This window comes from Pezoporus wallicus, unplaced genomic scaffold (assembly GCF_028554395.1).
Source record: "Pezoporus wallicus isolate ANWC-B61680 ecotype Strahan unplaced genomic scaffold, APGP_CSIRO_Pwel_v1 contig_10084, whole genome shotgun sequence".
NCBI lineage: Eukaryota > Metazoa > Chordata > Aves > Psittaciformes > Psittacidae > Pezoporus > Pezoporus wallicus.
The window spans coordinates 350,643-366,615 of record NW_026642497.1 but is presented as its reverse complement, the minus strand read 5'-3'; the positions used below and the strand labels follow the sequence as shown (position 1 = coordinate 366,615).

Below are 15,973 nucleotides of genomic sequence, written 5' to 3'. Positions count from 1 at the left end.
CACCAGCGAGGTCCGCCGGGCAGCGCAGAGCGGCGCGGGGAGGGGGCGGGGTTAGCGTTGGCCACGCCCCCTTTCGCCCCCGCGGTGGCTCTGCGGCGCCGGAAGCAGCGCGGCCCCGCCGGCGCTCGGGGTTCGCGGCGCGGTGGCACCGCCGGGTCGGGCCCGGCCCGGCCTCGCCTCGGCCTCCCCGCTTGGACCGTGAGTAGCGGGGCCGCGCCCCTCCGGCTCCGCGCATGGGCCCTCCCCCGTCGCTGCTCCGCTTGGGCCTCCGGGGCCTGGCTCTCCCCTCGCGTCCCCCGCCTGGGGCCCCCTTCGCGGCTCTCCCCCGCTGCCCTGGGGCCCCCCCACTCCGCGTGCTTGGGCCGCTCTGCGGTACCCGCCCGGCATCGCAGGGTCCCGGCGCTCCTCCCCTGAGGGTGCCCCACTCCTCCGTTCCCCGGCGGGCGGCTGCTGGGGGCTCCCACCGTGCCTGGCCCCGCTGGCGGGGTCTGTGCTCCAGCCAGGCCCCTGGCTCTGCCGGGCCTCTGCATCCTCCCCCAGGCCCAGCAGGTTGCTCGCAGCACGGAACCTGGACCTGGGCACAGCCTCTCTGCCCCAGGGGTGCTGGGATCTCCAGTGGGGTTATGGCCCCGCTCTGGCTCCGTGTCTGTGCTATCAGAAGCACCGTAGTGGGGATGGTGCTGCTTCATAGACACCCTACTGCAAGCAGGGAAGATGCTTCTCCTCACCGGGGACCCTGCAGGCAGATACGGCCAGTGATGACACTGTGATGCCTGGTGGTTTGGGGTCTCACCAGCTCCTGCCTCTTGGCCACCTTTCCAGAGTGTGGGAGTGGTCCCGCTGCACTGCAGTGGCCTCTGTAAGGTGGGCTGGAGCAGAAATCCTCACTGGCCCGTGAGTTCAAGGGCTTCCCATCACCCTGCTTACAGTCCTCCAGCAGAGCCTGGTCTCCTGGATTGCTCCCTGCAGAGCTGGGGGTGCTTGCAGGTGGGGAGGCTCCGTGGGGCTTTTGCTTGTGGTATGTGAGTGCCATTCATGGTCACTGCTTGTGCCAGGCCCTGTCTTTGCTGGGGAGAGGGTTTGAAAGCACTCACCTCCCTCACTGTGCTCCCGTCCCATCCTGACAGGTAGCTCCGATGAACATGAGAGCAGAGCAGCACATGTCCTGACCCCTGCCCCACACGGCTGTGCCAGCCCCTGTGACTATGGATGAGTGGAAACCCAACCCCGCCGCCAAGCCCCACAAGAAGCGGAGCTGGTATCTTGCCTGGAAGTACAAGCTGATGAACCAGCGCACGTTGCGGAAGCTGTGCCAGGTGAGTCACCCACAGGCCTTCAGTAGATTAGGAAGGATAATCTGCAGGATTTGTGATCTTATGGAGATGCTGCGTGGATGGAAGTGGGTCTGCTGGCAGTCTGGGTGACCTAGCATGCTGGGGAGACAGAACTTGTCCCCCCAAATGTTACTTCCAGTGATTTTGTGCTCATGCGTGGAGGGATATGACATTTCTAGCAGCAACTTCCAGCTGGAAGTGGACCTGTTGGGTGGCTGTGGCATGAAATTATAGTTATCCAGGTGTCCTTGGGAAGCTTTCAGCTAGAAACTTGACTGAATGCTCCCCTTCTGTTTCCAGACCCATGCCAAGTGCTGTAGGGCTCAGCCTTTGGTGGGAAACCGTCCTTGCCCCATTTAATTTGCAAATCAAGCCTGGTATAAGACACAGCAGGTGGACAGAGAAAATACGGCTGAGCAACAGGATCTCATGCCCTAAAGGCAGCTGGTGTCTGGGAAAGCTGCAGGCTTGGTTGCTTGTGCTGGAAAACTGCTAATCCTCAGCAGAGTCGGCATCCTGGGGGGTGTCTGGGGGTGTAAGGACAGGAAGGGTTTGGACCCATAGCAGCAAGCTGCAGAAAAGGGGCCGCTCCTGGGATGTGCAGAGCTTGTGAGATCTGGCAGTTCGTTGCTGTAAGAGGGTGCAGGGAAAGTTTTTTTGTGTTCCTGGGGGCATGAAGGCTCATGAGGGCTCCCTCAGGAGCAAGAGGGCTTGGTCCGGCGTCCCCTGCAGTGCTCAGGGATTGGGAACAGGCCAGGTCATTCAAGCAGGCATTGCTGGGGGCAGTGCGCTAGAGCCTGTCTGCTGTCACCTCTCTCCTTTGTGTCACTGCTGTGGCTTAAAACACATAAAAACTGGGCTTAAAATACGTAAACCGTAGTCGCAGGTATGAAGCAGCCAGTTCTATAGCAGCTGGGCCTCTATCAGCAGCTCTGATCAACCCAGCCTTGCTACACTCAGCTGCTGGTCTTGCTTAGTGCTTGGTCACCAGGGCCGCTGCCCCATGTCTCCAGTGCTGACCAGGCTGGAGGCAGGTTGGTAAGGTGGCCTTGCTGCTGGCCACCAGGAGCAGTCTGCCCCTCACTGTGAGCCCAAGGCACTATTCTTGCCTATTTAAAAGCTTTCTGTGCACAGATCCCAAAGGTGCTCATACTCCTGAGTCAACAACAGATCAACAAGCCAAAATGCCATAGTGACAGTTATATTGTCATGTGTCTTACTGCTGGTTTTCCAACTTCCTCAGTTACTTCTTGAGCCCATGTGGCTGCTTGACAGAGGTAGTAGCTGGCCAGGTAGGACAGGATTCTGTTAGTGTCTCTCAGTAAGGGCAGGCCTGTGTGTGATCTCAACCCCATACCACACCTCAGAGAATCAAGGATCCTAGAGCTGAAAAAGACACAGATTTTTAAGCAGCAGGCTGTTGGGGGCTGAGGGGCAAGGGAATAGTCTCAAAATCACCCATGACATGTCTCGACATCCCTTTGCTGAGAGCCCAGGCTGTGAGCAGCCTCCACCAGCCTCTCCCATCTTCTTCCTTGTTAGTTGTGAACTCCGTGCTGAGACTTGGGGTGCTCCAGGGAGATGCTCCAAACTCAAAGTAGGACCCTGAGCTTGCCTGGTTGAAACTGGAAACCATCCGATGGCTAGGCCAAGGGGCCAGAGTTTTTGGGCCATGGATGAATCTGTCAGCAGCACACAGCAGTCAGATTTGGGTCTCTGTGGTGACTCTGCTGTGAGCTGGATGTACCCTCCTGGCCTGGAGCCTGGTGGAGCCCTGCAGCAGTGTTAGCTTTGGGGGTAATAGCTCCTCAGGGCTTTGTGTCTTAAATCCAATGGCAAAGCTTCCCCTTGCAGCATGACTGTCCAGAGCAGCTTTTGAGCTCTGGGCTAGAGCTGCTCCTCAGCCCTGAGGCAGGGCCGTAGGTGCTGGGCAGGAACATTATCCCTGTGCGAAGCCCCATGGCCACCACATGCTGCTGTCACCTTTTCACCTGGGCCTTCGGTCACAAAGCTCCCTAAGGGAAAGACAGATTGCTTCAGCTGAGGTCTTGTCTTTCAGTCCTGCATCCCAGACCAGCACTGCAGCTTTAAGCTTACACCTGCAGGTGGATTATTCCCCAACATGGGATGTTTGTGGTCCAAGTCTTCCTGTGTGGCTCTGTCTCAGAAAAGGCCCCTTTAGCGTGGAGTAGTTTGTGCTTTACACTGGGTCCAAATACCAGGAAAAAGACTGAAATTGAGCAAGAGAGGAGCAAGGTGCATTTAAGTACTGGTGCTTTTCCATCCTCTTGGTCTGGAAGCCACAAAGCCATGGGGAGTGGTGATGCTTGAGGGGCTCCCGTGGACTGCTCTATAGCCGCTGGACCTTCCTATCACCCTCTGTGTTGGCATCCATGCAGCTTGCCTTGAAGATTGCTGCAGACAGTAAGGCTGTGGGCTGTTTTCTGCAGCCTGTGGCACAGTGTGGTTTCCTCAAGTCAGACCTCAGCTTCTTCCCTTTGCCTTGCTTTAGTCGCACAGCATCTGTCCCTGTGAATACATCCTCTGGTTGCAGAGGGAGAGATGAGAGTAGTGATGCTGCAGGATAGGCAGACGTTAAGGTTACTGTGGGAGCTGCAGTTCTGAATTGCATGCACAGACCCTCAACCTTGATGCAATATCTTGACAGGAATCTGCTCACAGATCTGGAAGCAGGGATTTGTTGGAAGTGGGTTAATTCTCATGTATCAAGAATTTGATGCTCTCCAGCTGATGAAAACATTTCAATGTAAAACATGGTCATCACCTGTATTTCCTTCTCTTTGCCTTTCCCTGGAAGAAAACAGGGGAAATGACAGATAATTATGATCCCTTGCAAGATCTCTTGGGGTGCCCTGCAGCCTCTGCCAAGGAGGTGGGCTGAATTTGGGGTTGTTACTTACAAGCTGCTAACACAGAGTCTCCTGCACTGCAGACAGGTGCTGTCCTCTTCCTGCTTGTGACCGTAATTGTGAACATCAAGCTGATCTTGGACACCAGGAGAGCTGCTTATGAGGAGGAAGAGGAGTCTGCACAGGACTATGGTGAGGGGCAGCATCTTGCTTTTCTTTGAAGCAAGAAAACTGGAGGGAGGGAAGCAATTTCTTCAAGTCAGGATGAACTTTTGACCAGCTACAGCATAAAAGTTTGCATGTAGTTTTAACAAAAAATAATAGAAAAGGTTGTTCCCATTCTATCTACTCGAGGCTTCCACACGTTTGGCTGCAGATATCGATGTGGGGATAGCTGGGGCCAGACCTGTTGCCATTTTGTATTTCCCTTAACTGCTGTCCTTGTGCATTCTTACCCGTGGTTTATTGGGCTGGGATACCTGGTGGGCATAACCTTCTGGAGGCTTGTCTGTGCTAGCGCCAAGCATGAACAAGCTAGAGGTGCCTTGGCTGATTGAGACTATGCGTTTCTCCTCTGTAGATGATGAGATGCTGAATGTGGAGGTCCCTAGGCACCCTGTCAGCAACAAGAAGGTCTTGGATGTCGAGGTGTACTCCAGCAGGTCGAAGGTCTATGTGGCTGTGGATGGGACAACGGTGAGTTATAGGTGCTGGCTGGCTGGCTGAGCAGACGGTGGATATTGCTGAATGAAGTGAAGCCTCAAGTGGCAGGTGGTGAGAGCACTTTAGTGGTGGCCAAGACAGGACTCTGGAGGTGCTGGCCTGTGTTGCCTTCTACTCTGGTATCCATCACTGCCATCAGCAAAGACAAAATGTCACAGCAGAGAGAATTGCTTCTTGTCTGGGAGTTCTGCTGTAGTGAATGGGCAGGGAATAAGAGGTCTTGACATGTTTCTCATCACTTCTCCGCTTGCAGGTCCTGGAAGATGAGGCTCGGGAGCAGGGGAGAGGGATTCACGTCATCGTCTTAAATCAGGCTACGGTAAAGCATCCCTGAGTGTCTGCATTTGTCTGTCTTACTGGGCACTGTTTGTCCTTGCTCTTTAACTGCTGGGTGCAGGATGCAAAGGGCAGCCAGGAGAGAAGCTCCCCAATGCTTGTTTGTCTTCGCTTGCCAGAGCAGGACACAGTCATCCAAATAGTCCCTGTAGTGTTTCTCTTGTGCTTCTCTGGCTGGCCTTGGGAAGCAGGCAGGAGAGGAGTTGCGAGGTTGCATTGTGCTGTCCTATGGACCTCATTGCACTTCATGTCCTGTGTGAAGCCCCAAGGGCTGAGCTTGCCTGGGGACTAAATTCTTGGCATACCAGCAAAGTAACTCATTGTGTTACTTAGGAACTGAGGCTTCCAGGATGGATTTCCATAACATTGCATGTGCTGCCCATATACCATTTAAGATGCATCTGACGTTTGAATACCAACAGGGTCATGTGATGGCCAAGAGGGTCTTTGACACCTATTCTCCCCATGAAGATGAAGCCATGGTACTTTTCCTTAACATGGTTGCCCGGGGCCGGATCTTGATCTTCACCATTAAGGTATGTGGCCTTAGTGTCAAAAGAAAAAGTCATCTTGAGTCAGGGCACCCTAAAGCTTATCTGGGCAGTTGTCTTCTGAATGACATCAGGCATTCCCAGGGCTAAATGTCACATCCTCACTGGGCTATGCCTCCCTGGCTGGATCACCTCCTATGTCCTCTTGCTCCCCCTTGCTACTACAGGTATTGCTGTGTGCTCAGCAAGGCAGGAGAGCAAAAAGCTGTTGTGTGAGAGCCTGCAGCAATAAACAAAGGTTAGGTTGAGAATGAGTATAAGGATATGGTGGAACCCTTCTGGATCTAGATGGCTGTATGAGCAGTGCTGTGCTACTTCAGGGTTTCAGGTTTAGCTGTGTGAAGTGTTGCTGAACAAATGGCTCTGCTTGAGAACAATCTGGTCTCGAGGAAGCAGAGGTCTGCAACTACTCTGACCTCCCTGTAGGTCATGATGAAGCCACGGTTAGGTTTAGTGGCACAGAGACCTTAGCGACCTGCTCTTGAAGGTTTGTGGTTGAACGGGTTCAAGGGTAGGAGTGGGCTCTGTACCTCTTTAGTATTCATAGGAGATTTTCCTGGTCTGCATCAGGAGCCAGGCCTCAGCTGCAGGGTTGTGTTTTGTTCCAGGATGAAGGCTCCTTTCACCTCAAGGACACAGCCAAGAATGTCCTGAAAAGCCTGGGGAGCCAAGTTGCACCATTCCTGAGCTGGAGAGATACGTGGACATTTGTGGGGAAGAAGGGAGGTGGGTTTTGCACAGACTGGGAGAGCGTACATGGCTCCTTATGGTGGGAGAAGCCAGGTGAAGACAAACCCAGCCCATCCCCAACATGCTGTAAGAACAGGGAGCAAGTCACAGAGAGTGGCAACTCTGTTCCTGGTGGTGAGGGTGTGGAAGGAGATAGAGCATGTCCCTTCAGCAGCTCGCCACAGGCCACGGGAAAAGGTGCCAAAGCCTTGTTCATGCCCTGACACAGCGGGGATGGGCCCTTGCAGACAGTCCTGACCCTGTGTCCCTGCTCCAGGGGAAGTATACGGGGAGAAGCATGCCAAGTCGCCTGCCCTATCAACGTGGGGTGACCCTGTACTGCTGAAGACAGAAGTTCATCTGACATCTGTGGAAGGTAGGAAGCAATACGTGCTCCATGGTGCCAGGTATCTCTGGGAGATGCCTGCCTGCTGCTCTTGATGGTTTTGAGTCAAAGCTATGGGTCTGTTAGCAAGATCCCAGGATGGATGTAACGGTGTTTGCGATGGGGATGGTAATTTTTAAAATGGGGCCAGCTTCCTTTCTTCAGGCTTCCATGGCAATTCCAGGCATGGCTGTTGAGAAAGGTGAGGATGGGGAAGCAGGGACGTGGTCTGGCTGTTTGTCACCTGTTCAAACCAGGCCTGGTCCAGGCTTTTCTGACTGTTGGCCTTGAACAGGGCCCGTTGCTGCTCAGAGAGGCTCTATGATGGGGAAGGCTTCTGAATGGCTCCTGGGGTTATATCTGGCATGAACAAGCAATAAGTGCTGCTTAGGGAGAGCCATACATGTGGCAGTGCAGCCTGGAGCATACAAAGTGAGGTCATGGGGATGAGCAGTCTGTGTTTTCTCTTTGATGCTTCTAGATGCTGAGTGCCATTGGCCTGACACGGAGTTGAATCACCGCAGGAAGAGGTTCTGCAGCAAAGTAGAAGGTTATGGCAGTGTCTGCAGCTGCAAAGACCCTACACCCATTGAGTTCAACCCTGATCCTGTGAGTGCAGGGGCAGAGTATTCAGGGGGGGCAGGGATGGACCAGTTGTGTTTGCAGCTCAGTTGCAGAGTCCTGTCCTTAAATACCAGCTAAATGGTGCAAACTGAGCCTGGGCAAGCCCTTAGCACTAGCAAAAGTAAGGTGAATACAAAATACATGTGGTTGGTCACGCTGGGGAAGGGGAGTTCGCTTGCCCTGTGTCTGGCCTGAGCTCCCAGAGTACCGTGGCTCTAGGGACATCAGTGTAGGCAGCAGAGCCTCTACATTTGGAGATGAAGCAGCTGTTACAGCCTTTGGACTGTCCTTGGCACAATGATGAAGGGTTTGGACAAAGGTCTCCAGGTGGATGCAAGCTGGGATTTGGGAGCTGAGTCTGAGGTGGGGTGAGGGAGGGAAGCTGACAGGGTCTCCAGCAGTGCTAAGTGGAATCCTGGTTGGTTGGTATGGTCCTGAGCCAAGGGGCAGGACTATGCTGGTCCCTACCCCATGACTCCTGCTCTCAGTGGCATAGGATCATTTAGGTTGGCCTGACCTTCCCAGCCCCACTCACACACATTGTTCTCTTCCAGCTCAAAGACAATAAAGTCTTTGATGTGCCTGTAGCTGTTATTGCAGGGAACCGCCCCAACTACCTGTACAGGTAAGCACTTCCAGGGGACACAGCTGCTCTGCTCTGTGCCACCAGGCATGGCCCAGACTCTCCCCTTTATCCTGCTGGCAGGATCCAGCCTCCTCCCAGGGCTGTATGGGGAGACCTGCTTGAACAGCTCCCAGGGTTTTTTGCCATGGGAAAGGGAAGAGCCCTGGGGTAATAGGTCCTGTTTCCTAATCATGCATATTTCCCCTATCCCAAGGGATCCATAATTCTCTGCTGAATGGCCTGGGCCCACTAGGGCTGTGTTGTGCTCAAGCTCCTTGATCTCTCCCTAGGATGCTGCGCTCCTTGCTGTCGGCTCAGGGAGTCAATCCGCAGATGATCACAGTCTTCATTGATGGGTACTATGAGGTGAGAGCATTCAGAGGTCCCTGTAGCCAGGTCCTTGGTCCCACAGCTTGGAGTATGTGATGCTGGCCCAGTCTTCAGTGGGTGGCAGGCAATGAGCCCCTTCACCCTTCCTCCTGCTGTGGGTCACACTGCTCTTCACACACTCCTGCACAGTCAGCTTAGCCAAGCCATGAGTGTGGATAAAGCTGCCTTGGCCTTTTCCAAAGGCTGGTTTACAGGAATGAGGTGGTCTTGCTGGGCTCTTCGCATCCCCTTTTCTCACTTGATGAGTATCACCAGCCCTTTGAGCAGGTCTGGGTGTAATACCTTGTGTCCAACTCCCTCACATGAAGTGGAGGAAACCAGTCCAGCCATGCCTGTCCAGCTCCACTCAGTGAGAGCTGAGGAGACCCAAAACAGTCTGTTTTCACAAGGATCATAAAAGCTGAAGCCAGGTAAAGGAGAACCGGCCCTTTAGAGGGCAATGACCTTCCTGTCAGCTCAACCTTATAAAGCCCTGGAGGATCCCGCTGCAGTCTGGTGCTCTGGCAATGGGATGTGCTCTGGAACAGGCATGTGGGACCTTAGTAGGTCTCAGGAGTTTGCTAGCCCTCATCTCTGCAGCAGCCCATGAGGTATTGTCTGGTTGCCTTGTGATGGAGATAGGGAAGGGAACAGGCTTGTTCCCTTGCAGGCCTCTCCCACCACTGCCAGGTTGTGGGGCTGGGGGAGCTGTCTTGTTTATGCAGGCTCTTGCTGCAGCACATCAGAGTGGTTAAAGATAGCAGCATCCATTGCCATGGCAACTGGAGCAGAATCCCTCAGCTATGAGGGGGCAGCCATGATGCCATGGTGGATACCAGGGAAAGGCTGATGCAATGGGAGATCCTTCTGTTGTGGCTAGGAGGTGGGGTGGACAATAAGGGGATAGAGAAGGCATTGATGAGGCCTTCTTGGGGTAGAGATGTCAGCCCAAATGTGATTACTTCTAACCCCAGTGCAGATAGGTCTCCTTCTTGGCAACTGTGAGAGAAAATGAAGTTGATTGTGGTCTTGACATTAAGCATCTAATATGTGTTCCGGCCTATACCTGTTTTCTTTCTGCATTGTCAGTGGGGGACTGGAAATTTTAGGGCCTTACATATTCTTGGATACAGCTTTGGGTTTGCAGACCATCAGGGCTAACAGAAACTTACAGCAGTACTTAGGGCTGAAGGGCCAAGAGAGTTGGGTGAGTTCCTTGTTGCGGGGTCAAGAGCACAGCCTCATTTTAGGCCTCACTTGTCCCCAGGAGGGATAGCCACATGCAGGGCATCCCACAGGCATATTCTTGTCCCAGGGAGCTGACACAGGCAGAGGGTGGGGAGGATGTATCCAGACCCACACATTTGATGAGCTTTGTACCTTCCCATTGCAGGAGCCGATGGATGTTGTGGAGCTGTTTGGCCTCTCAGGAATCCAGCACACTCCCATCAGCATTAAAAATGCCAGAGTTTCTCAGGTGAGAGACCTTCCCCAGACCCTGGAAGAGTTATTTCCTGGGGTCTAGGATAGCATTTGAAGGAGGCTGGTTCACCCCTGCATCAGTGCCAGGCTGTTGGTAACCTGGGCAACAATCCGTCTTTTCTTGTAGCACTACAAAGCCAGTCTGACTGCAACCTTCAACCTGTTCCCGGTGAGTGAGACCTCTGCCCTGACTAGCTGCTCTGTCCTGTTCCTCTCCATCCTTCTCATATTCTCCTTCCCCTACAGGATGCTAAATTTGCCGTGGTTCTGGAGGAAGACCTTGACATTTCTGTTGACTTCTTCAGGTAAAGCTGTGGGTCCCTGTTTGGGTGGGGCAGTTCCTACAAGCTCTCTGACTGCTCAGGAGAGGCCAGATTCCTGCCATGCTGTTTGACCCAGGGGCTGGGCAACTTTTTCCTCAGCTTTCTGAGCCAGTCCATACACCTTCTGGAGGAGGATGAGAGCCTGTACTGCATCTCGGCTTGGAACGACCAGGTGGGTCAGGGGAGGATGGTGGAGCAGGGACACCTCTGCCCTGTGTTCTTCCCATGTCAGGCTGGGGTCCAAGCTCCAATTGAAACCAGGGTGTCCCACCACTATCATCCTAAGTGGGTCTGTCTCCCCAGCCCTGGGCTGTTCAAATCATCCTGTCCTAGCCTTCCCAGTGGCTGTCCCTTGCTCCCCATGCTGAAAGCCTCAGTGGAGCAAGATGCCTCCTTTTTTGTTGGGATAGAGGTGTATTCAGGGTGCTGAATGCTTCCCATAACATCACAGGGCTATGAACACACAGCTGAGGACCCCTCCCTCCTGTACCGTGTGGAGACTATGCCAGGCTTGGGCTGGGTGCTCCGGAAGAGCCTGTACAAGGACGAGCTGGAGCCAAAGTGGCCAACCCCTGAGAAGGTGAGTACCTTAGAGGGATCCTTTCTTAGGCATCCCCATCTCTGCTCATCAGCAGTCTCTGGTCATCATCCAGATCCTGTGGCTACAGCTCTTGGAAGACCCCTGGCTCTCCCTGAGCTTCTGCTGGGAAGAATGCCCAAGCAGAATGGATCTGGGAAAGACAGCAACTTGAGGACCACATAACCAGACACAGACCTGGCTGGAACAGCCCAGGCAGGCTGGAGCCAAAGGGCCTAGAGCTGGTGTGGGCAGGTAGAGAGGTCCCTGGATGGCCACACTACCAGGTTATGTCCCCAAGCTTGAGTGGCAGTTTTTCCTCCCCAGCTCTGGGACTGGGACATGTGGATGCGGATGCCCGAGCAGCGGAAGGGCCGGGAGTGCATCATCCCCGACATCTCCCGCTCCTACCACTTTGGCATCGTGGGGCTCAACATGAATGGCTACTTCCATGTGAGTGACCTCCCTCAGCCCCCAAGCCTTATCCTTGTGCTGAGCTCTGACTTGGTCACCTTTCCAAGTAGCAGGGATGCTTGAGGTGACCTCCAAGTAGTGCTGACTCCTAAACGAACCCCATTTTCCTTCCTTACCTCTCGTTTCTCTTCCTCCCAGGAAGCCTATTTCAAGAAGCACAAGTTCAACACAGTTCCAAATGTCCAGCTTAAAAATGTGGAGAGGTGAGTGCTGCTCAGAATGAGATCTGGATGAAACAGTTGCTCGATCTGACCCTTGTCCCCTTGTGCTGGGTATGTCTCCCTTCCTTCTGGAAGAACAGCCATAACCTCCAAGCCCCAGCACACTGGCCTTCACTGGGGAGTCTTTGCAATGGTTTTTGTGAGCTCAGGTTCAGCTATGGTGTGCTCCTGATGGACATCTTGAAGGGTTATGTTTTCGCTGCCACATCCTCCAGGATGCATGGCAGTCTCTGCTCTCTATTTATTGGTTCCAGCCTGCCTTTTAATGTTACACTGGGTCAGTCTTAAATTTGAATCTTCTTGGGATATTCTGTGCTTATCAAACTGTCTGACTCTGCCCTTATCTTTGTGTTCTCTCCTCCTCCAACAGCTTGAGGAAGGATGCCTATGAGACCGAAATTCATCGGCTCCTGGGGTATGTGACTGCAGGAGGGTTGGGAGACACTGGGTAAACTAACCAGGACAGAAGAAAGAGGGGAGGTGGCCCTGGCAGCCCCAGCTGCTGCTTGTCTGTCTGAAGTACTCTGCAGTGGGGATAGGGAGGAGGTGGGATACCTTCTCACTCCCTGTTCTTGTGTCTGCAGTGAGGCTGAGGTCTTGGACCACAGCAAGAACCCCTGTGAGGACTCCTTTGTGCCCGACACCGAGGGCAGGGTCTACGTCATGTTCATCAAGATGGAGCAGGAAGCAGATTTCACCACCTGGACTCAGCTTGCCAAGGTGAGCCCCTTGACATGGCCCCTCCAAACCCCTACATTGGTCTTGGCATCACTGGGAAACATCTGGCTGTTGTTTTGGGGTTTGCCCATGAAATGGGTGCAGCTCAGCAAATAGACTGTTGCTGTCAGTGGGTGATGCTGAAGCTCTTGGTGTTCACAGAAGGCACTGGGTGATCCAGGGCAGATGCTTGTCTCAGTGGAGAAGTCTTATGACCTCCCTGTGTGTGACAGCAGCTTGTCTGGTAGTTCCCATCCCTTTCCTAGAAGTGATGATCAAACTACATGTCCTAAGGAAGGGATGGGAGCAGGTCCCCCCTTTCCTGCTACTGATGGTGGCTGATGGGGTGCTGCCCTGTGCCACCCCAATTAAGCGGGTCAGCCCTCTTTGCTGTGCCTCAGTGAGGGTGGGGGTGTTGGCTTTTCCCTGGCCCTGGTGCCTGTCCCCAGGCTCTGATGCCTCTTCCTCCCTCCCCACCATCCCAGTGCCTCCACATCTGGGACCTGGACGTCCGTGGGAACCACAAGGGGCTGTGGCGGCTCTTCCGCAAGAAGAACCACTTCCTCGTGGTGGGGGTCCCTGCCTCCCCCTACTCGTGAGTATCAGGGCATGGCACCCTGGGTAATGTCCCCATCCTCATGGCTCTGTCCCCCGTCCAGTGCACTGCATCATCCACTTCTGCCCCAGCCCAGTCCTGGGGCATACCACCCTCCTTCTTAACTAGTGTGGTGGGAGGGGATGGGATACATACCCAGGGCTGAAGGATGCCCCAGTGGGAAGATCATGCCAGGAAGCAGTGCTACTGGGAGCTGGGATCCTGAGGGGGACCAGCACCCCTGCCCGCTCCCATGCAGCCTTCTCACCTGCAGGTCCAAGAAGCCCTCATCAGTGACACCAATCTACATGGAGCCCCCCGCCAAGGAGGAGGGGGCAGTGGCAGTGCCAGCAGTTGCTGCAGCAGAGCAGACGTGAGACTGGCAGCGGGGAAGCGAAGGGGACCAGGGGAAGCCAGGGACCCCCATGGTGCAGAGTTGGAATCAGAGGCAGTTCTCAGAGGCTGGTGACTGGACACACGCTCCCATTTCATGCTGCAAAATGAGATCTTGGGGTCCCTCCAGCCCCTTGTTGTGGTCTCCCTGCTCTCCCTAGCAGGGGATGGGGATTCCTCCCTGTAGATATGCCACCCCTCATCCCAGGAACTTCCTTTTTTTAACACGGACTACTAACGCTTCTCCCTGTGCCCCCTGGCTGGGCAAGGCTGGAGGAAGGAGATGCTCAATTGCAGACTGGAGGGAGCCTCAAGAAACGCCTCAGCTTCCCCTTTTGGTCCTCAAGTCCTGAGAAGGCAGCATGCTCATGTGCAGGTGCTGCAGCGTGTCAGCTGGGTGCTATTTATTAACTCATGCCTGGCTGGTTCTGTGCCCAGAGGTGAAGAGGAGGTCTTCCAGCATCTCTTCTGTCTCCTGCATGATGGATGCACCTTGAAGACTCTGCTGGGTTGGGCATTTCCCCGCACACTGATTTTGCTTCTTGGGCTGCAGCAGCTGGTGCAGCCCAGCTCATGGCAAAAGGGAAATGCTGAAGAGGAGCTGAATTTACTGTGGGAATGAAGGGGACAGCCCATACCCAGCACGAGGAGCTGTCAGGTGCCCCTTTCCTTGCTCTGCAGCTCTGGGAGCCAGAAGTGGCTGTAGATGGAAGTGGACCAGGCTCTGTGCTGCGGCTCAGCCATCTCTGGGGGGAGCAGCCCTGTCCCCTGACTTGTGGGAGAGGGGGTGAAAGTGCCTTGGAGAGTGAGATGTGAGCAGACACAGTCACACCCCCTCCTTTGGATGGAGAGTGCTCCTTGATGGTCCTTCCCTGTGGTACTGTACCCTGTCTCTCCCTGTTCCCTGGCCAGGTACCCCCATCTTTTGCTGAAGGCAGAGGGGGTTTCTTCTGAATCCCCATCCTTATCTTGGTACGTTGAGGTGAGCCAGAATGGGCAACCTGGCTCTCTTGCTGTGGTACACCCCTCATGCAGAGGGAGGGGGTCCCTGTTCCCCCTCCTGTGCCTTAGGAAGGACCCCAGAGCCCCCTCCCATCGCCAGCCACTCGGTACTAATGTGTGTCCCCCTACTAGGGACAGCCCTGGTCCTCTTGCTCAGTACACCTCTGTGTCTCATCCATGCAGCAAGAGACCTGTGCCCAGTCCCCCAGCACTGGGCAGGGATGCTACGCTCTGGCTTGCCCTTGGGAGGAGGATTTGCTGCTCAGCCCTTTCCCTGTGGTCACGGGGGCTCTTCCCCTTCGTTTTCTCACTGTGAACTGAGCATCGGGGTCTACGCTACACTAACTTATTTATTTATTGCTTGTGGGAGGGGGAGGATAACAGGAAAGCAGCGTGGAGAGCTCGCAGCCCCCAGCCTGCACAGGGGCAGTCATGGGAGGTTTGTCTCTTGTCCCCAGCTCCATCCTCTGTTCCCTTCCCTCCTCCCTTGCCCAGCATAGAAATGAATAGTGAACCCAGGAAATCCACTTCTGTGTGGCCCACAATGAGCCTTGTGTGGACACAGCAGAGGTTGAGTGTGACCCAGCATTAGGGATGGATGCAGGAAGGGAACAGGAGGGTGCAGGGTGGCACCTTGAGACTGCGGTACCGGGTTCAACCCTGTCCTCTGCCACCACCAGCACTGCCTTTGGATGGGGCTCTGCTCTGGCAGCATGGATAGAGCAGGTCCTTTCAGCACGACAGGAAAGGGACAGGCTTCTTCCCAGGGAAAGCAGCTTGCTCCCCATACCCTGCTTTGGGAAGACTTCTACAGCTCTCCACCATGATGCCCTTTCCTCAGCATCTCTTGTTCCCAAGGCCCAGTTTCCCTCCTTCCTGAAACTAAATGCACTCCCTTTCCCTTCTTTGGCTGGGCTCAGGCTTGCCTTCCTCTTAGCTCCTCCTGGAGCTGGGAAGAGTGGTCCCATGGATAGGGAATGGCTAAACCCAAGCTCCCCTGCAGTAACCAGGGGCTGGGGCTCCCTTTGCTCAGCAACAGCAGGAGTTGACTGGTGGGCTTCAAGATCCCCCTTCTCCACACACTACAATGGGCCCACTGGTGCTGTTCTCCATCCTTCCCTGTTCTCCCAGTAAGGCTGTGGTGTGGTGGCTGTGGTGGGGCTGGGAGCGTGGGCATCCCGGGGCTTGCTGCTTTCTGAATTGAATTATTTTTTCAGGAGTAAACATTGCAAAGCTGTTGAGCCTCGTGTGTTCCATACGTGCCCTCTGCATGGCCCAGGGCTCGGCTCCCTCTCCTCTGGTGTCACCTGGGCTGCTGGTGGCCCAGGGCTGTGCCAGCAGAGGTCCTCCAAGACGTGCTGTGCTGGATCGGAGCAGTTGGCTGGCACAGGTTTGTGAGCTGTTTCCTCCTTGGGCTTTATCACTTCTATCTTCAGACCAGCTGCCTGAGGACCTGCTGGGTATAACCAGCCCCTGTGCTACCCCAGCACCTCCAGCTGCTGTCCCCTGAGAGTCTTGTGACCCTTGGCTCTAGGTTTGGTGTACCCCTGTGGGACAGCAGGGTGAAGTGACTGCTTGTCCTATGGTGGGGAGCAGCAGGCAGCCAGCTCTGGCACTTCTACCCCACCATCCAGCAAGCTGAG

At 54.7% G+C, this 15,973-nt stretch overlaps 1 protein-coding gene across 2 annotated transcripts; it reads left to right on the top strand.

Annotated features, from left to right (window-relative positions):
* Positions 1 to 158: 158 nt before the first annotated feature.
* POMGNT1 (protein O-linked mannose N-acetylglucosaminyltransferase 1 (beta 1,2-)) lies at positions 159 to 14,062 on the top strand. 2 transcript variants are annotated; one of them, XM_057430727.1, is made up of 22 exons: positions 159 to 198; positions 1,128 to 1,316; positions 4,288 to 4,396; positions 4,785 to 4,900; positions 5,181 to 5,246; positions 5,686 to 5,799; positions 6,423 to 6,540; positions 6,821 to 6,919; positions 7,410 to 7,537; positions 8,107 to 8,177; positions 8,468 to 8,543; positions 9,940 to 10,023; positions 10,156 to 10,197; positions 10,275 to 10,333; positions 10,451 to 10,523; positions 10,803 to 10,931; positions 11,256 to 11,381; positions 11,541 to 11,605; positions 11,994 to 12,038; positions 12,208 to 12,343; positions 12,826 to 12,935; positions 13,210 to 14,062. In XM_057430727.1, exons 2-22 carry the CDS (start codon positions 1,206 to 1,208, stop codon positions 13,310 to 13,312), a joined length of 1,980 nt encoding a protein of 659 aa, XP_057286710.1. In that variant the 5' UTR covers positions 159 to 198; positions 1,128 to 1,205; the 3' UTR covers positions 13,313 to 14,062. The 2 variants fall into 2 exon arrangements, with proteins under 2 accessions (XP_057286710.1, XP_057286711.1); XM_057430728.1 differs by lacking the exons at positions 8,107 to 8,177; positions 8,468 to 8,543.
* Positions 14,063 to 15,973: the final 1,911 nt, after the last annotated feature.

Excerpts from the sequence above, each read along its gene's own strand:
- POMGNT1 (XM_057430727.1), top strand. The coding sequence starts at position 1,206 with ATGGATGAGTGGAAACCCAACCCCGCCGCCAAGCCCCACAAGAAGCGG. Across the intron at positions 1,317-4,287 it reads CGTTGCGGAAGCTGTGCCAG|ACAGGTGCTGTCCTCTTCCT; the intron begins GTGAGTCACCCA and ends CCTGCACTGCAG. Across the intron at positions 5,247-5,685 it reads TCGTCTTAAATCAGGCTACG|GGTCATGTGATGGCCAAGAG; the intron begins GTAAAGCATCCC and ends GAATACCAACAG.